At 42.2% G+C, this 24,100-nt stretch overlaps 1 protein-coding gene across 3 annotated transcripts in view; it reads right to left on the bottom strand.

The window, feature by feature from the left end:
• The window catches only part of MOSMO (modulator of smoothened), a 48,119-nt gene extending 24,472 nt beyond the window's left edge, over positions 1 to 23,647 (bottom strand). For all 3 annotated transcript variants that reach the window (XR_008399665.1, XR_008399664.1, XM_053695271.1), the window contains exon 1: positions 23,452 to 23,647. Coding sequence is in view for 1 of the 3 variants with exons in the window: in XM_053695271.1 (XP_053551246.1) it covers positions 23,452 to 23,557 (106 nt within the window). In the remaining 2 variants the exon portion in view is untranslated. The remainder of the gene's footprint in view (positions 1 to 23,451) is intronic.
• Positions 23,648 to 24,100: the final 453 nt, after the last annotated feature.

The raw sequence follows: 24,100 nt of genomic DNA, 5'->3' as shown, positions 1-24,100 counted from the left end.
TGGGAAAGAATGCCAAATAACAAGCTTCTAGCAACCAGAAGCAAATGAAAAATGAGACTGAAATAATGTGGAGACAAAAGCGACGCCCATATTTTTTAGCGCCAAATAAGACGCCCACATTATTTGGCGCCTAAATGCTTTTGGCGCCAAAAATGACGCCACATCCGGAACGCCGACATTTTTGGCGCAAAATAACGTCAAAAAAATGACGTAACTTCCGGCGACACGTATGACGCCGGAAACGGAAAAGAATTTTTGCGCCAAAAAAGTCCGCGCCAAGAATGACGCAATAAAATGAAGCATTTTCAGCCCCCGCGAGCCTAACAGCCCACAGGGAAAAAAGTCAAATTTTTGAGGTAAGAAAAATATGATAATTCAATGCATAATCCCAAATATGAAACTGACTGTCTGAAAATAAGGAAAGTTGAACATTCTGAGTCAAGGCAAATAAATGTTTGAATACATATATTTAGAACTTTATAAATAAAGTGCCCAACCATAGCTTAGAGTGTCACAGAAAATAAGACTTACTTACCCCAGGACACTCATCTACATGTTTGTAGAAAGCCAAACCAGTACTGAAACGAGAATCAGTAGAGGTAATGGTAAATATAAGAGTATATCGTCGATCTGAAAAGGGAGGTAAGAGATGAATCTCTACGACCGATAACAGAGAACCTTATGAAATAGACCCCGTAGAAGGAGATCACTGCATTCAATAGGCAATACTCTCTTCACATCCCTCTGACATTCACTGCACGCTGAGAGGAAAACCGGGCTCCAACTTGCTGCGGAGCGCATATCAACGTAGAATCTAGCACAAACTTACTTCACCACCTCCCTTGGAGGCAAAGTTTGTAAAACTGATTTGTGGGTGTGGTGAGGGGTGTATTTATAGGCATTTTAAGGTTTGGGAAACTTTGCCCCTCCTGGTAGGAATGTATATCCCATACGTCACTAGCTCATGGACTCTTGTTAATTACATGAAAGAAATTTGATAATAGGAGTAAATTAGAAAGTTGCTTAAAATTGCATGCTCTGTCTGAATCATGAAAGTTTATTTTTGACTAAACTGCTCCTTTAAGTAAAACTGTTCACAGAGCACTTACTCTGGTGAGCTTTAGAAATTGTGAGGTAAAATATCTTCCATTTTCACAGAGATGCTCAGGTGATATTTTCATGTCAGCTTTTTACAGTTATCCTGCATCACTTTCAAGTGATTTAGCACAGGGGTCGACAAATCTATTTAAAATTTAAGAGCCAGACAGTGGTATTTGTATATAGGTATATGGAGAATTACCCAAAAAGTTAGGAGCCAGGCGTAAAATTCTAGTAGCCAGTGGCTCCTAGGCTCCTGGGTTTGTTAAGCCCTGATTAAACATATTGGTATTATGAACCAAAACATTGACTGGCTCCTTAGCTTAGATGCCTTCTTTTTCAAATAAAGATAGCAAGAGAACGAAGAAAAAATGATAATAGGAGTAAATTAGAAAGATGCTTAAAATTGCTGCTCTATCTAAATCAAAGAAAAAATTTGGGTTCAGTGTCCTTTTAACAGAATTCACAACCAATAAGGTTTTTAACCTTAAAGGGACATAGAACAAGTTGGGATAGAGACAAATTCTAATATGTACTTTAATTACTTTACCTGTAAATTTATACTGCAGTGCCTCGCCATTAACCCTTTCTTTTTAGTTTCTGAATTTTAAAGCTCCATCTCCCCCCACACATTTCCTTCTATGGCTGTATCTATATCTATTGTTTTGGCAGAATGCAAAAGTGAATAGGGATTATCTGCTGGAGCTGCCTAGAAGCTGTGAACTCACTGAAATACAGTACAATGCCTGTGTCTAAACACTGATAAGGGGGGTGGAGTTGGCTTCTCCAGGCAGCTTAGCTATGTAATTAATTTTGCTTATTTTTGAAAATTATTTTTAAATACTTTCCAGCATTTTTTAAAACCATTTTTTATGCAAACTATTTTTTAATTAATTAGCCCTTTTAGGATATGCACAGATCTCAACCTGTTTTATGTCCCTTTAATTTATTGCTACACTGTCCCTAAAGAGCACAGACTACACCCAATGGGAGGCAATTAAATGATACACACACCTGTGCAGCACCAGATCCTCATGCAGATATAGACACAGCAGGGCTTAATTAAAGGCAGAGATTTGATTCTGTGCAGCAGTGTAGGTCTCTGCAGAGTCTGCATCTGTGTGGGAATGTGGCGCATCATGGAATCATTCTGTGCCATTTAAAAAGGACACTAATTTAAAATCACTTTATTTAAAAAGACAGTAAAATAAAAATTTGCTTCATTCTCTTGGTATCTTATTGAAGAGTAAAACTAGGTAGGCAAGCTCAGGAATATGCATGTGTCTTTAGTAATTTATAACAGCAGTGTTTTGCACACTTTTTCTAGCTTTGTCATACAATGTTGCACAGCACTACTGCCATAGAGTACTAAAGACACGTGCACACTCCTGAGCTCTATGAGTCTATCTAGTTTTATTATCATTATCAGTTATTTGTAGAGCACCAACAGAATCCGGCAGCTCTATAAACATAGACGGTATACAAGGTAACATTTATAGGGATCAGATAGGTAGACGGCCCTGCTGAAAGTCACACTGTTGTAGTCAGCTGATCTGCAAACAGCTGGACTCTTAGGCTTACATGCTAAGGGGGTTCAGGGGATAGCAATGGGAGGAGTGGAACTGGTATAAAGTAAGGTTAGCATAGGTCGTATGCATCCCTGAACAGAAGAGTCTTTAGAGCAGGGGTGTCCAAACTTTGATCTCCAGAGGTTTTGGAACTACATTTTATCTAGCTGAGCATCATGGGAAATGTAGTTCCAAAACCTCTGGAGAGCAAAGTTTGGACACCCCTGCTTTAGAGAGTGCTTACAGCTTACAAAACTAGGGGAGAGTCTTGTGGAGCGAGGCAGAGAGTTCCACAAGATGGGAGCCAGTCTGGAGAAGTCCTGTAAGCGGGAGTGTGAGGAGGTAACAAGAAAGGAGGAGAGTAGGAGGTCGTGAGCAGAGCGAAGGGGATAGGAGGGAGAGTATCTGGGATATAGGGGGAGCAATGCAGTTGAGGGCTTTGTAGGTCAGAGTCAGAATTTTGTGTTTAATCCTAGAGGCAAGAGGAAGCCAGTGAAGGGATTGGCAGAGAGGTGCGGCAGATGAAGAGCGACGTGTAAGGAAGATGAGCCTGGCAGAGACATTCATTATAGATTGTAAAGGAGCTAGGCGGCAGCTGGGGAGACCAGAGAGGATGGAGTTGCAGTAGTCGAGGCGGGAAAGGATGAGAGAGTGGATTAGGAAATCTTAGTTGTGTCTTGTGTAAGGAAATGTCTAATTTACTCCTTAATAAAAGATACCAAGAGAACAAAGCAAATTTGATAAGCAAATTGGAAAGTTGTTTACAATTGCATGCGCTGTCCGCATCATGAAAGTTTAATTTTGACTTTACTGTCTCTTTAAAACAAATATGTTAAATCAAAGTAAACATAAAAAGAAGCAGACTGTTAAAGAAATTGCAAAATGAGCACAAACTCTGTGTAGCTTATATCTAATTGGTTTAATTCTCTTGATATCATTTGTTGAAAAGCATATCTAAAATGGCTCAGTAGCTGCACATAGATGCCTCGTGTGATTGGCTCACCCATTATATTCTCTGATTCATGAAAGAAAAAGTGTGGGTTTCATGTCCCTTTAAAGGGACATTAAACTGCAGGGTACACTCTGGCACGTAAAATAATCACTGAACATATTAAAGGAGAGTAAGTCTAACAGTACACTGCCTCTGAGTTAATAATAGAAACAGTTCCTGCTTGTTCTCTGCTACACTAAGTAAAGACTCATCATATACGATTACCCTTTAATTGATTAGTGTTAAGAAACAAGCCACTTGCATATACTGAAGCACAAAAACATGTTTAGCTTGCAGATCCTGATTTATTGCACCATTTGCATTATTTTTATTAGAATGAGATCTGCAAAAGCACAAAAAGAATAAAATACCAGCAGCTAATAGAAAGGCAGAATTTTTTTTAATTATATGATATAGTTTGACATTTCACACACACACATTTTATATATACTTGCATACAAATAGAGAAGAGCTCTACCAGGAACGAACAACAGCTCATTAGCTAGTTCTATGGCGATTTACCACCCGGAAGCAGCCTCTTTTAGCCCAGTTGTGCTTTTCACAGAGGAAAACGTTCCTGAAGTATATCAGTCTGATCCCGCCAAGTAAGGTCAGTCCAGCCCCGAAATACCAGGCAATTCTCCTCTGAACAAGGAACATGACAACCCCAGACGATCGTTTCGGCCTCCTATGGGCCTCATCAGTGAGGTGCAGCCACATTCCTCTAAGCACACTGGGCAAGGAGTCCACGTCTGGTTTCCCCCATCACCGATAGGGAGACTTCCACAGGATCATTAATTTGCATACGAAGAGAGAAGCACTCTACCAGGAACAAATAACAGCTCATCAGCTAGTTCTATGGCAATTTACCACCCGGAAGCAGCCTCTTTTAGCCTAGTTGTGCTTTTCACAGAGGAAAACGTTCCTGAAGTATGGTCAGTCCAGTCCCGAAATACCAGGCAATTCTCCTCTGAACAAGGAACATGACAACCCCAGAATCGTTTCGGCCTCCTATGGGCCTCGACAGTGAGGTGCAGTCACATTCCTCTAAGCACACTGGGCAAGGAGTCCACGTCTAGTTGCCCCCATCACCCACCTGTGAAAAGCACACTGGTCTAAAAGAGGCTGCTCCTGGGTGGTAAACAGGCTCTTCTTCCCTCTCTGGAAGCACACCGTGGCGGGATCGTTGGTTTGCGCATGCGCAGTAATTTGATTATTTAACATGTAAAGCTGAATAAGCCGCTATCACCAGACTGGGAGTCAGACGTTTGAAGTAAAATTTTACGGATAAGCAAGTAAGTGTTCTCCATCAGGGCTCGACAAACCCAGGAGCCAGTGGCTCCTAGAATTTTAGCCCTGGCTCCTAAATTTTTGGGTTATTTTCTATATATCTATATAGAAATACCACTGTATGTAAAATATTCTTACTGGCTCCTAAATTTTAAACAGATTTGTCGCCCCCTGTTCTCCATTATAAAATAGCCAGCTGAGAGCAGTGAAATGACATTTTCTGTTATTTATGATTAAGATATCAAAAGCAAACAATTGCATAATGCAACAGAAATTGATTTAACAATAATTTCTGCAATAAGAATTGAAACATTTAATATTTGCTAAAATTTAGATTTTACCTGCTATAGAGTAATAAAATGTTTACAACAAAGCTCCTTTATCTTTTTTGTTATTTGAAATAGCGGATTTAACCTGTTTTATCGTCACCTACACTAAACATTTCAGTAACAGAAGTAATGGCTACAGAAAAACTCAAAGGTTTGGATGAAAGTATAAATGATCCCAGCAGGGATGGGACAGAGATACTAAAATGTTCCTTCTCCATTGTTTTCGCTAAGTATTGGTGTTTGAGGAAACAGTGAGAAATAAGATAATGAGCAATCTGTGTAAATAAAAAAGATAAGATAATGAGGTCAGCTTTCCCTATAAGGTCAGCCCATTTCATTGGGTTGTGGTTTCAATTAACAGAAATACCCATTTTATATACAAAAATTAACCTAAAAGGAATAATTTCCCCTACAGTTATACTCTGCAACTGGTATAACGAGTCATTGTAAAGACATCAAGGGAAAAACAATTTTACTATACACTATCCCTTTAAGGGACATGCTAGTGTAATAATAAATTAATTGGTGCATAACTGGGTATATTCTTACGTGAAATAGAAGGTGGTGTTCTAAGAGTGCAAATCTAACTATGTGTTTAACAATTTTAAAGGTGTTTTAGAGTGATTATCAACAGCTCTCCCACCGACAAGAAAACATCATATAGCTATATACATACACACACACACACACACACACACGTACAAATCCCCAAATGTGGATTTCCAAAATCCAACTTATAATTAGTAATATTTTATTTATTTTAAATATTTTTCCCCGCCTTTAGATCATGATCTTCTCCGTCTGTGTCTTTAATTTGTTTTTTTGTGCTCTAAAATGCAAATAGTCTTTATGATTGCAGTGGTGTACTATGCTACGCACACAAAAGTATTAAAAATGATAAAAAACTACCTTTAGCTTACACGTATAACCTATATTATTACATGTAAATATTGCCTTAATTGACATAAGATATTGTCTGACCCATTCTCCAAACTGTCCCATTTAGCCGATGCAAATATTCCAAAATCCAAATCCATCTATATATAGTGATAAGCCTGCCCAAAAGCTAAAATTTACACAAAATAAAAAATGTAAAAACTACAGAAAAAAAATAAAAAAAGCTATCCAAAATAAACCTAAACTAATATACCCCTATAAAAAAAATCCCCCCCCAAAATAAACACCCCGTAATCAAATACTAGACTACCAATAGCCCTTAAAAGGGCTTTTGTAGGGCATTGCCCTAAGTTAAACAGCTCTTTTACCTAAACAAATTACCAATTACCCCCTAACAGTAAAACCCCCCAAAATAAAAAAACCTAATCTAGCCATTGCCCCTAAAGGGGCATTTGTATGGGCATTGCTCTTAAAAGGGTAATCAGCTCATTTACTGCCGTAAAAACCCTAAAAATTTTTTAAATTTCTTTTTAAAGCCAACGTTAAAAAATAAAAAAAAGTCTAAGACTAAGCCCCAAATAGGTACTCACCATTTTTTAAGTCAGACGGAGAAGGTCATCTTCTAGGCGGCTCCATCATCTTCTATCGTCATCCGGAACGAAGGCGGCGCGGAGCGGAGATGTCTTCCCCGAAGCGTGGATTCTCAGCGGCGCTCCTCAACGGCATGGAAGCTCCTCTTCAATGTTCTTCGTACACTGAAGATTGAATGCAAGGTACCGCATTCAATTTGGGGTACCTTGCATTCCTATTGGCTGAAATTTTAAGATCAGCCAATAGGATTAAAGCTACTGAAATCCTATTGGCTGTTTAAATCAGCCAATAACATTTCAGTAGCTCATCCTATTAGCTGATTTAAAAATTTCAGCCAATAGGAATGCAAGGTACCCCAATAAATATGGGGTACCTTGCATTCAATCTTCAGTTTGCGATGGATGATCTTATGAAGAGAAGCCTCCACAACGCTAAGGACCGCCGCTGAGGACCCGTGCATCGGGGAAGACAGCTCCACACCTCGCCACCTTCGCTCCGGATGAAGATAGATGATGGAGCCGCCTGGAAGAAGACCTTCTCCGCTGGAATTCAAAAACGGTGAGTACCTATTTGGGGCTTAGTCTTAGGCTTTTTATTTTTGCGGGGTTTTTTTTATTCTTAAGTTTAGGAATTTAATGTGCTGTAAAAGAGCGGATTGCCCTTTAAAGGGCAGTAAAAAAACTGAATGCCCTTTTAAAGGGCAATGCCCATACAAATGCCCCTTTAGGGGCAATGGGTAGTTTTGGTTTTTTTAGTGTTAGGTTTTTTTATTTTAGGGGGTTTGGTGGGTGTTTTTTTTTTATTGTTAGGTCAATGCCCTTTTAAGGGCTACTGGTAGTTCAGGGCTGTTTTTATGTTGGGGGCTTTATTTATTTTTATAGTGATTAGGTTTAATTTTTTTTTAATTAGGATAATTTTGTTTATTTTTTTCTGTAATTTTAGAGTTTATTATTTTTTTGTAATTTAATGTTAGGTTTTATTTTTTTAATTGTAACTTAGTAATTTTGGTTAATTTAGAGGGTGTTAGGTTAGGGGGCTTAGTAATTAAATTATGTGCATTGTGGGGGATTGGCGGTTTAGGAGTTAATAGATTAATTTGATTTATTGCGATGTGGGGGTTTGGTTGTTCATGGGTTAATAGGTTAATTAGGTTTATTGCGATGTGGGGGGTTGGCGGTTAGGGGTTAATATATTAAATATAATATTTGCGGATGTGGGGATTTGCGGTTTAGGTGTTTGTAAATACTTTGTGCGGGAGGCTATTTTTTCGTTATACTTCGTGCGGGCGGTTAGGTTTTTTTCATATTTTGTGCGGGCGGTTACGTGTTTTTTTATTTATTTAGTGTGGGCGGTTACGCGTTTATTTATTTTTTTCCTTCCCTTTAAGGCTTCGGTTTCTTTAAGCCTTTGCTGCATCCAGCTGGATTCTTTTGGAGGATGCGTAAGTAACTGGCGACGGACGCGTTAAACGTGATTATAGTTTGTATAGTATAGTATAGTATAGTATGTTTAAAATGCACTGAGGTCCCTGGGAGGCAGCCGAGAGGCTAAACGCTAATAAAGTACCACTTTATTATGCACTGTGTTTTAATTTGAAATAGTATTTTCTAAGCTGCATCCCAGGGACCTGAGTGCATTTTAAACATTAGAACAAGTTAATATTTTCCCTCAGATGTGAAGACGTGGGGCTCACAGGAACTGTAGTGACAGAACAGGAAGTATCATGATCCCACAGCACCGCCTGTAATAAAAAAGCCGGTGTTGTGTCGGTGCTAAATTCCGATGGGCCACTCTCATGCTACAGTAACACCAGTCAACCAATCACCTGCTTGAGACACCTCCTCCCCGGGACCATCCCAGGAACGCTGACTGCTCAGAGGGAGAGAAACCCATCACTTGTGTAAAATTAAGGCGTTATAGTAATTTATAAGAAAATCGCGACTGCGTTTTTTTTATTAAAAAATTGTGATTCGCCCTAATATAAATATATATATATATATATATATATATATATATATATATATATATATATATATATATATATATATATATATAAAAATATATATATATATATATATATATAAAAATATATATATATATATATATAAAAATATATATATATATATATAAAAATATATATATATAAATAAAAATATATATATATATAAAAATATATATATATATATAAAAATATATATATATATATATATATATATATATATATATATAAAAATATATATATATATATATATATATATATATATATATATATATATAAAAAAAATATATATATATATATATATATATATATATATAAAAATATATATATATATATATATATATATATATATAAAAAAAAATATATATATATATATATATATATATAAAAATATATATATATATATATATAAAAATATATATATATAAAAATATATATATATAAAAATATATATATATAAAAATATATATATATATATATATATATATATATAAAAATATATATATATATATATAAATATATAAAAATATATATATATATAAAAATATATATGTGTATACAAGGATAGATACAGCGCCTATATATCCATTAAGATATGGGTGGTATATGGGAATATGAGTGAGAGCTAAGGATAATTAGTTAAGAAATAATAACAATTAAAAGAATATAAAAAAATATTAAAATAAATGATGCTAGAAAAATGATGAATATATTATGAAACAATGTTCATATGAGTCTTTAGACAATATACAGTCCGTGGTAAATCTTCACATGAAGTTGATATCAGTAAATAGATGGTATATAATACCCTTACCAGATATTAACTCAATCTAATGAGGTAAGTATGCCGCACTGGGGGTATATACAGATGGTAGAATCTTCTCCTTGTATCCAGATGTGGTGCCTCTTGGGTTTTCGTTAGCCTCCTGGAGTATGCAGGGATGTGTTTCTGGTTGTAGATAGATCCCTTGTACTTCCTTTGTGTTGGTAGTTAGCCTCTTGGAGTACCTTTTCTGTCTTGGTATAAACTTTCTCCAGCCTTTATCTATAAAGCGGACACTTTCCTACTCGAGAAATTTCCCGCGAGTCTCTTAGCGTTGTGTCAGCAGGGGGGAAGCCTCATCTTGTTGTATATCACTTGTGTTTACCCAGTGTACTGAGTGAACACATTTTACTTGCTTCTCTATAAAAATATATATATATATATATATATATATATATATATACACATACACACGGTCTGAATGAAAGCAAGCATTGTCTGGCTATAGGTAGGGACCTTGACGTGATTTGGCCAAACTCTGTAACTATTCCATTTTGCTTTTAATCTTGCTATATAAATAGATATAAATACACACAGTGCAGACAAAGTGTAGCGCTGCATTGCAGAAAACCTGCACACATTTAATACAAGCATTGAAAAAAAGTTGTGCTAGGTCATGCAGTTTTGCAGCCCATGGGCACACCCTTTAAAAGACTCCCGAGTATGTTTATCTTACTTCTTGTGTACTGAACAATTAGGGAAGGATATAAATAAGATTCTGCACCCAACAACAGCATGTTGCAGGGTCTGGTTGCTGGATCCCACATAATAACTAGACCCTTTGTGTGAAATTGCCAGTTTATGCCATCCAAGCACAATGCAACTCCTTGTCAGCAATAATGACCAGATAAACAGAGTGGGTATTGAAGAACGACTGAATGGTGAGCCATGTGTATTATAGCATTTTATTTACACTAAGTACAAGTCGGCCGGGCTTACAGCGTTCAGAAGTGATCAATGCTTCTTACCAGCTGCATTATTTCTACAGCAATCTATTTAAATGATTCAATAATGAGTGTGCCCTGAAAACAAGAACATAAACCAGACGATGAAAACTTCACATCAAACACAGGATCCAGCAAAGATATTCAGGAGACAAAGGATGTGTGAAGAACACAGATAAACATGAAATTATTTGTTAAATAATGTAAGCATTAGCTGTGGCTTCACTAAAAGGGACAATGACAACCGATTGCTCTTCCTGAGTCGTCATAGTGTTAGAGACTTTCCATTTTAATTCTATTATCAAATATACTTTGTTTGCTTGGTATTCTTTGTTGAAAAGCATACCTAGGTAGGCTCAGGAGCAGAAGTGTACTACTGGGAGCTATCTGCTGATTGGTGGCTGTAGCAGATGTGATCAGCTAGATTTCAGTAGTGCCCTGCTGTGTGGGAGCAGGAGTTAAAGGGACAGTCTAGTCATTATGATACAGACACAGAAGTATCCAGACAAAAGTTCTGAAAGTTAAAGGGATAGTAAAGTCCAAATTAAACTTTCATGAATAAGATAGGGCATGTCATTTTAAACAACTTTCCAATTTTTGTTGAAAGCTCAACCTAGCTAATATGCTAATTTCTAAGCCCTTGAAGACCGCCTCTTATCTCAGTGCATTATAACAGTTTTTTTACAGCTAGAAAGCGCTAGTTCATATGTGCCATAAAGATAAATGCACTCACTCCCGTAGAGTTATTTGTGAGTCAGCAATGATTGCCTAAAATGCAAGTCTGTCAAAAGTAGTGAGATAAGGGGGCAGTCTGCAGAGGATTAGATACAAGGTAATCTCAGGAGGTAAAAACTAAAGTATAATAATATAACCTTGTTGGTTACGCAAAACTGGGGAATGGGTAATAAAGGGATTATATATATTTTTAAACAATAACAATTTGCAAGTAGACTGTCCCTTTAAGTGTCAGCTATTCACAAGCAATGTAAACACAGCCATCAGAAGAAATTACACTCCCAGTGGGTTGTAGGGAAGATAATACAATGTTAATTTTCAATTGTTCTCTCTAATGGCCCGATTGGCCTGTTGGCAATAAGAGATAAACACAAAATCGTTGGGGGCTTTTTTGAGCATTATATTACAACGTATTTCACATTCAGAACCATATATAGCTATATAAACAGATAACAGGCAAAAATGGGTTTAAATGGAGAAAGGGAGGAATACGATACACTACAGAAAATTTTATTGGATGGGAGACCTACTAAACGATTGTATGGAGGGGGGGGGGGGGGCTGAGCCTCTACCCTACAGATTTTTTTAAAATAAAATATAATAATAATAAAAAAAAAGTATTAAAAATTGGGTACCTAAGATGGTAGGCACTAGAGGGGGAGGATTAGACAGCTGTTTGTGGGGGATCAGGGAGATTTGAGGGTAAGGGGGGATCCTAAACTGCAGAAAATAATAAAAAATCATATTGGCAGCCTGTCTGCCAGTACCTAAGATGGTGGTGACCACTGGGGTTGACGGAAAGAAGAGAGCTTTTTAGGAGGGATCAGGTATGGATCAGGGGGAGGGAGGGTAATCTCTACACTACAGCTAAACGTAACCTTACAAGTTACCTGATCAACTCCTTCACGGGAATTTCAGTAGTGCACAGCTGCAATTAGCGGCCTTCTTATTAGCAAAAAGCAATGGCAAAGCCATATATGTCTGTTATATCCAAGATCAGCTTTTATATCCATTTGTCTTCTGACTGCATATGTGGTATGTAAATAATTTCAGTGAGAAACCCAAAGTTTGTAAAAAGGTTTTTTTTTTTTTAAAATATGATTGCATTATGTGGCAAAGCCGTGGCATGAAATATACCTGAAAAAGTTTTTCTCTGAAATTCCCCGTCCCTAAGGGGTTAAAGTACCACCCGGGAGCCATAGAGTAGTGCTGATTCTAGGAGGATACTAACAGTGACCAATGGTGCTGAATGGGTTCGCGTGAGCTTTTGTACATACCGTATATGTCCCTTATTGGCCTCAGAAGAGACACTATAAACAATGCAAGGCAGTGGCTGATCTTGTCTACCCCAGTAGCAGATTGGCTCCTAATAAAATAAGGCAAAGGCTGGGGAGTGTTTGGCTACTGAAATACAATTGTGACAAACAGCATGTCAATACAGAGATTTCACACATACCTAGCGTGTTTATTGCAGTACCCCAGAAAGTCTTAGATGTTTATGTTATTTTAACCTTTCTATAATTCTTCACTTATAAGGGCTGGGATTTCACTCTCCCCCCATCACCGACGGGGAGGTTGATTTCTTCTGATTCCTCGCTTACATCTCTTTTCTGTAATAACATTACTATTTAAAGTGACAAAATAAAGGTAAAGGTGCTCTTTGTGAACAATTTAAAATTGATCATTGGGAAAACTAATGGGGGGGGGGGGGAAATATTTTACACTGCCCCATTAAAATCTTTGTAGAAGATACAGTAAAATTTAGGCCTATGCATTCGGAATGATTTAAATGCTGGAGAAGGCTAACGTTTGCGGCATTTGGCTCTTTTCAGAGCCCCATTTATTCTTGTGAAAGTGCAAAACAATATTCTCCTTGCACACATATGAACTAATAGGATGCTTCAAATTACTGGGAGTGTGCTGCAGTTAAAAGGGTATGAGTGCCCGAGATTGTCAAAAGTAATCTCCAGTCGCACTTCAGAGTATTTCAAACACATGAACACAAACTGTAGAGCAGCAGTACGACTCGGAAGGGGTTGGCTAAGCAAAAATAATCGGTCATAAAAACAATGAAAGTCCTCCAACTGCTGTATAAAAAATACCTTTATTAATTCCACATAGGGTCCAACCAATCAGCAACGTCTCAGGCTCAATAAAATGCCCTTAATCGTTCCTAAGATTATTTCAGACATCCTAAGTGTTGAAAAAATATGGATGTGTAAGTTTTTGGGGGGTTTTAACGCCGCATGCCTGCATAGTTTCCCATATGCCTACTTTTAGTTATAGTTACTTATACCCCAAATAAAAAAGGTTAACATTTTATAAATGTACTACTATTAATAATATTCTACTAGTGAGTCATACGAGCCATTGGAGGCATATATTTTATTGTGGGATTTGTTTAGTTGCAATACAAGTAAATTTCATGGTAATTGACCCACTATACCACCCCTAGACAATTAACTCAGGCAAGCAGCTGGTAAGAATTCATTGTATTTATTGCTCCTAAATGAGCATCCTTTCCAACAGACTTGGCTCTCTCTCTGCCACCCCCACTGCTGCTGCCTACATAGCTTTTCTATAGGCAGTACTGCAGCATTGAATTCAGTATTGGGTGGTGGTTTCAACAGGCAAAACCTACTATTTCATACGACAAAATAAAGGTATATGATATGGTTGCACCGATACCGATACTAGTATCGGTATCGGTGCCGATACCAAGTATTTGCATGAGTACTTGTACTCGTGCAAATGCACCGATACTTAAACCGATACCTCCAATTGCTACCCATATTCCTGTTCTGCCAATACAAATTGCTGTTATTTGTATTATTGTACGTCAGAGCAGTGCTCCAAAAGCTGCTATACTATACAGCTGGAAGCTTACCTGGGAGAGATCACTGTACCTCATTCAGGCAAACCCCTGAAGTACTGGGCAGTTAATAAACTAAGATTTAATGGCCCAAAAAATATCTTTCTGACCCATGCAGTAGTGTGAAAAATGAAAGACTGTTCAGCTTAGCGTCAAACGTCCTTACTGATAGCAGAAACAAACTTATAGCTGAACATGCAGAGATGCTTCTGTTCCTTAATAAGAACTTGCCACTAACTTTTGAAAAAATATTCCAATTGCTAGATTATCTGTTATACTGCTAGTTCTCATCCTGCACAATTATGCTCAAAACATACTGTACTCTGAGGAACATCCTTAGCCAGGGCTGGACTGGGAATAAAAAGCAGCCCTGGAAAAATATGAAGACCAGCCCTATTTTCTGTTGAGTCAGTAGAATGAAAATGCCCCATTTTTCTCGAAGGGGATTACTGGAATACTCCTTCCTCAATATTATTTTCAGAATTAAATTATATTACTTTGTATCAAGTACAAATGTCAGATTGATGAGTTATATAGGCACCCTACAACCCAATTGCATATAGTAATCACCCCTTTAAATTGTAGCTTTCCAGCCCCAGCTGCTGCAGCTGTTATTTATTGCTATTATTAATATATTTTATTGTAATATTTTCATTTATAAACCTATTCTGTGACCTTTTGACAACAAACCCATAAAACTTTTATTATTTCAAAATGTCTTTTGAGATACAAATCATAATTATAAAGAAGTGATCTTAAATCATTAGCCTGTATTGTGCTTGGTAAACTGTCATGACATAAAAAAAAGTATCGGTAGTTGGTATCGGTGAGTATTTGAAAAAAAGTATCGGTACTTGTACTCGGTCTTAAAAAAATGGTATCGGTGCAACCCTAGTATATGAGCTATCTCTAGACTGTAAGCTCTTCCAAGCAGGGCCTTCCTCCTTCTGTACAAGTTTTGTTCAGTCTATTATGTTTTTTGCGTCTTATCACTAATCTGTCATTGTATACCCCTATCTCTGTACCTAACGCTACAAAATTTTGCAGAGCTATTTAAACAAAAACCATATTAAATATGCCTAGCAACATAGGCACTCCTCTCTGACCCAATCCCATCAATGCAGTCGCGGTCTGGGATCATTATTCTACACCTGTGTTAAATTGTGAGGATATCGGATGAAGCGATATGTAATTGAGTCGCTCAGAGTACACAATGCAAGCCCGCAAGTGCAGTTTCTAAAGAGCGCGAATGGCCGCCATCTTTAACCAGCTCCTCTCCTGCACTGAGGTAAACACCGCCAAAAGAACACTATAGAACTGTCGCAGTCTCCCTGAAGCAAGGGACATACATAACTAGCTGCCATAAGGCTATCCAGTATGTATTCACACATCACCAGAGCGCTATACAGTTTGATGGCTACACTGGACCAGCATCAGCACTCCCTTATTCAGGAGATAAGGTCCGCTTATAACACAGACCATTCTGTCCTTAACACAAATGTGAAGGATGGTGATGACAGCTTGCGTAACCAGAATCATCAACACACAGCTGGCCATTCAACGGGAGACACTATCATCAATGTGCTCCGTGAAATAAAAGAACAGCCTATCAAATAATTCCCCTCTGAGCACCTGGCGTGCTCAAAAAGTTTTATCCGTGAAGGGCTCACAGCCCCAACCCATGCTCTCCTCTATAACTGGGAAAATAACAGGTCTCCCATATGTATTTCAGAGCCTTGGGTCTGACACACTGGGTGGATGTTGGTGCACAAGACGCGGAAGATATTTCAGAGAAATTGTCCTCAGCAAGAACTTCATACAACAGTCAGTCATACAGTTTGAGGGCAGGAGTTGGATAGACAATCTGATATTTGTTTATGCTAACTGCTTGAGGTCGGAGTGATTACCTAAATGCCAGCAGTTGCTTCTATCGCTTCCGAACATTGACCACTATTTGAAAACGATAACTACTCCTAGGATGTTTTATGTGCTTTCCTTTTTCTTAAATCTATGTTGCCATATATGGCATTAAGTTAGCTATTTCCCCACACATGTTTGTTTCTAAGGCCTTACATAGGTTCTGGTCTCCCATATACAATCACTGTATTTTCCTTTGGTTTCCCCAGAGGGCCACAATGTTTATGTGGGACTGCGTATATATATATTAACACTTTTCGTTTATATTAATATGGTAGAGGTGACTAATACCATAGTGGACCTAGAATAGGGTAATTATTCATTTCATGTATGGTTTGCAGTATATGTCTGTTATATATGGCAATCTTTAAAACTATGCCGTTTTATAGGATGTTTATTGTAAAGTAGATATTTATCTATTCTCAGAATACAACTATGACCTTCTATGTGATTATGACTGCGCTTATGCTAAATTCAGTGATACCCATGTGCTAGTATAGTTGATAAGTTACTATTATAACCACTCACATGGGACCTTATGCCCATATTTTTGCAACTCCCTTGATACCAAGTATAGCATAACCTACATAGGTGACAGACTCCCCCCCTAATATGGGACTATAATGCTGCATCTAAGAGACCACCCGCGGCCGAGGCCGCTTCATACTGTTATATCTACGTCTTGATCTCATTTTGGGAGAGGTCTTTTATCTTTAAGAATAAGCAGATGAGGCACTTTACTTATATAGTTGCGGTTTCATACCAAGCTACAAGGGTTATTCATGTGCTTTTTTTGCATCTTAACTATGGGGTAATGCTGGTCCTTTCAGTAGGAAATATTAGACAGACTAACAGAATAGATCATACTTTTTTAATGTCATGTATACCTATACTGTAATAGACGAAGAATCCTATGTTTTTTGCTACCATGCCTAACATGCTTGGGCATATCCTATTAATATGACTGATATAGCAGTAACTATAACTTAGCCATTAAAAGGTAGTTGGCTTTTTGATTACCGGCTCTAAAAAATGTACAACAAAATTAGCTTATATAATAGAATCATAGCAAAAATGAGGTACCTCTTCATACACTATATCTTAGATTATAATGTCTATTGTCATTCTTGCTCCCATAATACGTGTTCAGCACTTCCCCCACTCCAATCCCAAGCGGTGCTTACCCGCTGATAAACTAATGTACTGTTTTCGTTGTCAATACTATGCCTTGCTATTTTGTTTACACTTTATTATTTTTATTAAGATTGCATTCCCATAATTATGTGTCATTGACCTAATGAGGTCCCAGATATGACTAACGTGCTACACCATTATTACCTATACCAGAGGGCCCACGTGGCCAAATTATTAGTCATTCTTGAAAGTTAAATAATGCAAAAAATAAATAAATGGAGGTTTCTGTAGCTCCTATTTTACTATTCATTTCACTTGTGAAATGTTTCATTGTTCTGTATACCATGAAAAATGTTCCATTTACGTTAAAAGATATTTACTCTGTGTGTTTTCTTATGCAAAACCTCAATAAAAGATTATTTAAATGAAAAGAAGCGATCATTTTACATATACTGTCCATCAAAAACCCTGTTGGCCAATAAGAAACAATGTATATAGAAAGAGACTAACACATAATGGCTATTGTAGCAATATGTAGTAAGATGACATCTATATAATGTTACTAATTGTTTCCCCCCTATGGGCTCTCCCATCTCTCCTCCCATAAACTTGCACATTTCACTCTTTATCGTTTTCCCAATCAGAAACTTCTGTCGCCTTCTCTCCTTCGTTCACATTTCATCCCATTTCCTTTAGTAAATTCCCCACTTTCTTCCTATTGATGTTCTTTTGTACAGACTCTTCGTACCGCCCCCTCACTCACCCTTGTGATAGTAACCTCTCATATGCCAATCCCTGTTTCCTACAGTTCCCCCATAAATCACTCTGTTCTTCCTGCCCTGCATTTTCTAGTCTTTCCCCCTCTCTCACCAGTCCATCCTCCATCTTTTCCCTCTCATCTGTATATGCCGTTTAATTTCCACCCTCTTTGCTTTGCATGTCCCCCTGCCTTTTCCCTTTCTTACTAGCAGATTCCAGGTGCTTCCCCTTTCTCATCTGCAGATCTTCAGTGGATCCTGTTTTTCTCCTCTCTCATCTCTACAGATTCCCTGTGTTATCCCTCTCTCATCTATGGATCCTCCACGTTTCCCCTCTCATCTACAGATCCTCCATGTTTCTGCATCTCTCATCTGGGGGTCCCCCAGTGCATCCCCTCATCTGTGTTCTCCCAGTGAATCCCCACTCCCATCTGAGGGTCCCCCAGTGGACCCCATCTACCATCTGAGGATCCCTTCATCTGCAGATTCCCCATGTTTATCCTCTCTCACTGGCAGATTCCCCAGTGTAACCTTCCCTGTCCTGAAATGCCTCTGCGTATATCCCCCCCCGTGTAATAACCAACTGTATCCCCTCTAGCACATACAGATTACCCGAATCTTCCATCTTTCAGCAGCAGATTCCCCCAATGTAACCCTCTCTGGCCTGCAGATCCCCTCTAGCACATGCAGACCCTGCTGGGTTACCCCCTCTCAGACTCCCAGGGTTATCCTCTTTACCAGCAGATTCCCTGCTGTAACCCTTTCTGCCCTGAAAATCCCTTCTAGCACATGCACATCCCCCGTGTTCCCTCCTCTCAGTCTCCCGGTATTATTTTCCCTCATCTGCAGATCCCCCAGTGTTATCCTCTCTCACTAGTAGATCCCCCCCTGTGTAACGCTCCCTGTCCTGCAGATCCCACCCAGTGTAACGCTCCCTGTCCTGCAGATCCACCCCCAGTGTAAAGCTCTCTGCCTGCAGATCCCCCCCCCCAGTGTAACGCTCCCTGTCTGCAGATCCCCCCCCCAGTGTAAAGCTCTCTGCCTGCAGATCCCCCCCCCCCAGTGTAACGCTCCCTGTCTGCAGATCCCCCCCCCAGTGTAACGCTCCCTGTCCTGCAGATCCCCCCCCAGTGTAACGCTCCCTGTCCTGCAGATCCCCCCCAGTGTAACGCTCCTTGTCCTGCAGATCCCCCCCAGAGTAACGCTCCCTGTCCTGCAGATCCCCCCCCAGTGTAACGCTCCCTGTCCTGCAGATCCCCCCCCCCCCAGTGTAACGCTCCCTGTCCTGCAGATCCCCCCCCCCAGTGTAACGCTCCCTGTCCTGCAGATCCCCCCCCAGTGTAACGCTCCCTGTCCTGCAGATCCCCCCCCAGTGTAACGCTCCCTGTCCTGCAGATCCCCCCCCAGTGTAACGCTCTCTGTCCTGCAGATCCCCCCCCAGTGTAACGCTCTCTGTCCTGCAGATCCCCCCCCAGTGTAACGCTCCCTGTCCTGCAGATCCCCCCCCCCCCCGTGTAACGCTCCCTGTCCTGCAGATCCCCCCCCCCAGTGTAACGCTCCCTGTCCTGCAGATCCCCCCCAGTGTAACGCTCTCTGTCCTGCAGATCCCCCCCAGTGTAACGCTCTCTGTCCTGCAGATCCCCCCAGTGTAACGCTCTCTGTCATGCAGATCCCCCCCCCCAGTGTAACGCTCCCTGTCCTGCAGATCCCCCCCCCAGTGTAACGCTCCCTGTCCTGCAGATCCCCCCCAGTGTAACGCTCTCTGTCCTGCAGATCCCCCCAGTGTAACGCTCTCTGTCCTGCAGATCCCCCCAGTGTAACGCTCTCTGCCTGCAGATCCACCCCCAGTGTAAAGCTCTCTGCCTGCAGATCCACCCCCAGTGTAAAGCTCTCTGCCTGCAGATCCCCCCCCCCAGTGTAACGCTCCCTGTCCTGCAGATCCCCCCCCCCAGTGTAACGCTCCCTGTCCTGCAGATCCCCCCAGTGTAACGCTCCCTGTCCTGCAGATCCCCCCAGTGTAACACTCTCTGCCTGCAGATCCACCCCCAGTGTAAAGCTCTCTGCCTGCAGATCCACCCCCAGTGTAACGCTCTCTGTCCTGCAGATCCCCCCCCCAGTGTAACGCTCCCTGTCCTGCAGATCCCCCCCCCCCCAGTGTAACGCTCCCTGTCCTGCAGATCCCCCCCCCCCAGTGTAACGCTCCCTGTCCTGCAGATCCCCCCCCAGTGTAACGCTCTCTGTCCTGCAGATCCCCCCCAGTGTAACGCTCTCTGTCCTGCAGATCCCCCCAGTGTAACGCTCTCTGCCTGCAGATCCACCCCCAGTGTAAAGCTCTCTGCCTGCAGATCCACCCCCAGTGTAAAGCTCTCTGCCTGCAGATCCACCCCCAGTGTAACGCTCTCTGTCCTGCAGATCCCCCCCGTGTAACGCTCTCTGTCCTGCAGATCCCCCCCGTGTAACGCTCTCTGTCCTGCAGATCCCCCCCAGTGTAACGCTCTCTGTCCTGCAGATCCCCCAGTGTTATCCTCTCTTACCAGTAGATTCCCCAGTGTAGCGCTCTCTATCCTGCAGATCCCCCAGTGTTATCCTCTCTTACCAGTAGATTCCCCCAGTGTAACGCTCTCTATCCTGCAGATCCCCCAGTGTAACGTTCTCTATCCTGCAGATCCCCCAGTGTTATCCTCTCTCACCAGTAGATTCCCCCAGTGTAACGCTCTCTGTCCTGCAGATCCCCCAGTGTTATCCTCTCTCACCAGTAGATTCCCCCAGTGTAACGTTCTCTGTCCTGCAGATGCCCCAGTGTTATCCTCTCTCACCAGTAGATTCCCCCAGTGTAACGTTCTCTGTCCTGCAGATCCCCCAGTGTTATCCTCTCTCACCAGTAGATTCCCCCAGTGTAATGCTCTCTGTCCTGCAGATCCCCCCCAGTGTAATGCTCTCTGTCCTGCAGATCCCCCCCAGTGTAACGCTCTCTGTCCTGCAGATCCCCCCCAGTGTAACGCTCTCTGTCCTGCAGATCCCCCCCAGTGTAATGCTCTCTGTCCTGCAGATCCCCCCCAGTGTAACGCTCTCTGTCCTGCAGATCCCCCCCCCCCCCAGTGTAACGCTCTCTGTCCTGCAGATCCCCCCCCCAGTGTAACGCTCTCTGTCCTGCAGATCCCCCCCCAGTGTAACGCTCTCTGTCCTGCAGATCCCCCCCCAGTGTAACGCTCTCTGTCCTGCAGATCCCCCCCCAGTGTAACACTCTCTGTCCTGCAGATCCCCCCCCCCAGTGTAACACTCTCTGTCCTGCAGATCCCCCCCAGTGTAACGCTCTCTGTCTTGCAGATCCCCCCCAGTGTAACGCTCTCTGTCCTGCAGATCCCCCCCCAGTGTAACGCTCTCTGTCCTGCAGATCCCCCCCCCAGTGTAACGCTCCCTGTCCTGCAGATCCCCCCCCAGTGTAACGCTCTCTGTCCTGCAGATCCCCCCCCCCCGTGTAACGCTCTCTGTCCTGCAGATCCCCCCCCCAGTGTAACGCTCTCTGTCCTGCAGATCCCCCCCCAGTGTAACGCTCTCTGTCCTGCAGATCCCCCCCAGTGTAATGCTCTCTGTCCTGCAGATCCCCCCCCAGTGTAACGCTCTCTGTCCTCCAGATCCCCCCCAGTGTAATGCTCTCTGTCCTGCAGATCCCCCCCCAGTGTAATGCTCTCTGTCCTGCAGATCCCCCCCCAGTGTAACGCTCTCTGTCCTGCAGATCCCCCCCCAGTGTAACGCTCTCTGTCCTGCAGATCCCCCCCCCAGTGTAACGCTCTCTGTCCTGCAGATCCCCCCCCCAGTGTAACGCTCTCTGTCCTGCAGATCCCCCCCCCAGTGTAACGCTCTCTGTCCTGCAGATCCCCCCCAGTGTAACGCTCTCTGTCCTGCAGATCCCCCCCAGTGTAACGCTCTCTGTCCTGCAGATCCCCCCCCCCAGTGTAACGCTCTCTGTCCTGCAGATCCCCCCCCCAGTGTAACGCTCTCTGTCCTGCAGATCCCCCCCCAGTGTAACGCTCTCTGTCCTGCAGATCCCCCCCAGTGTAACGCTCTCTGTCCTGCAGATCCCCCCCAGTGTAACGCTCTCTGTCCTGCATATCCCCCCCCCAGTGTAACGCTCTCTGTCCTGCAGATCCCCCCCCAGTGTAACGCTCTCTGTCCTGCAGATCCCCCCCCCAGTGTAACGCTCTCTGTCCTGCAGATCCCCCCCCAGTGTAACGCTCTCTGTCCTGCAGATCCCCCCAGTGTAATGCTCTCTGTCCTGAAGATCCCCCCAGTGTAATGCTCTCTGTCCTGCAGATCCCCCCAGTGTTATCCTCTCTCACCAGTAGATTCCCCAGTGTAGTGCTCTCTGTCCTGCAGGTCCCCTAGAGTTATCCTCTCTCACCAGCAGATCCCCCCAGTGTAACGCTCTCTGTCCTACAGACCTCCAAGTGTTATCCTCTCTCACCAGTTGATTTCCCCCAGTGCAATTCTCTGTCCTGCAGATCCCACAGTGTTATCCTCTCTCACCAGTAGATTCCCCCAGTGTAACGTTTTCTGTCCTGCAGATCCCCCAGTGTAACGCTCTCTGTCCTGCAGATCCCCCAGTGTTATCCCCTCTCACCAGCAGATTCCCCCAGTGTAACGCTCTCTGTCCTGCAGATCCCCCAGTGTTATCCCCTCTCACCAGCAGATTCCCCCAGTGTAACGCTCTCTGTCCTGCAAATCTCCCAGTGTTATCCTCTCTCACCAGTAGATTCCCCCAGTGTAACGCTCTGTCCTGCAGATCCCCCAGTGTTATCCCCTCTCACCAGCAGATTCCCCCAGTGTAACGCTCTGTCCTGCAGATCCCCCAGTGTTATCCCCTCTCACCAGCAGATTCCCCCAGTGTAACGCTCTCTGTCCTGCAGATCCCCCAGTGTTATCCCCTCTCACCAGCAGATTCCCCCAGTGTAACGCTCTCTGTCCTGCAGATCCCCCAGTGTTATCCCCTCTCACCAGTAGATTCCCCCAGTGTAACGCTCTGTCCTGCAGATCCCCCAGTGTTATCCCCTCTCATCAGTAGATTCCCCCAGTGTAACGCTCTCTGTCCTGCAGATCCCCCAGTGTTATCCCCTCTCATCAGTAGATTCCCCCAGTGTAACGCTCTGTCCTGCAGATCCCCCAGTGTTATCCCCTCTCATCAGTAGATTCCCCCAGTGTAACGCTCTCTGTCCTGCAGATTTTCCAGTGCACCCCTCTCTCCCCTGCAGATCCCCTCTAGAACAGATTCCCCGAGGTTTCCTCAGACTCCTAGTGTTATCCCCTATCTGCCCTGCAGATCCCCCGCTTGTAACCCTCTCTGGCCTGCAGATCGCCCGTGTAACCCTCTCTGACCTGCAGATCCCCCGTGTAACCCTCTTTGACCTGCAGATCCCCTCTAACACAGATCCCCCGGTGTAACCCTCTCTGCCCTACAGATCCACCGGGGTTTCCTCCTCTCAGACTCCCGGTGTTATCTCCTCTCACCTGCAGACTCCCCCGTGTTGATCCAGTCGGGGTTTGCGATGCTCGCGATAGCAAATATATCCGCAGCCAGAAAGAGACATCCTGAGATGATGGTCAGTTTATCCATATCTATCCCCCCCGCCTAGGCTGGGCAGCGCCCGCTCCGGGGGAGATCCCGCCGAGAACACCACCAACCCAGCGCTGGAACCGGGCCGGACACTCTACACCGGAACTGAAACTAACCAACCTCGGAAGTAAATCCTGAGCTCCCTTCTCTTGTTGCTACGGAAGCTGGCAGAGTACAAATCTCCTAGCAACCGCAGTGCGTGTTTTGTAAACTTCTCAATAAAACCATTTTACTTTGTAGTTTGCCCTCTGCCGGCCGGTACGCAGCATTACATGTCTCTTTATGTAGGAAATTTTTTTATTTTAAATAAAATGATTTGTTAAAGTGTGTAATATACACATAATAATCATGATATGTAACCACTGGTTTCATTTGTGACTTGTTCCCTTCAAGCCACCTAATTGTGAAAAAGCAGAAACTCATTAAAGTGACCTTTCAACAAAGGATACCAAGAGAATGAAGCAAACCAGTGAATTCTATTTCTCATTTAATGCACAGTGAAAGTAAAAACATTAAACTGTCAGATGTATCAAAATTATTAAA

Source organism: Bombina bombina, chromosome 11 (assembly GCF_027579735.1).
Source record: "Bombina bombina isolate aBomBom1 chromosome 11, aBomBom1.pri, whole genome shotgun sequence".
Classification (NCBI taxonomy): Eukaryota; Metazoa; Chordata; class Amphibia; order Anura; family Bombinatoridae; genus Bombina; species Bombina bombina.
This window is presented reverse-complemented; position numbering and strand designations above follow the sequence as displayed.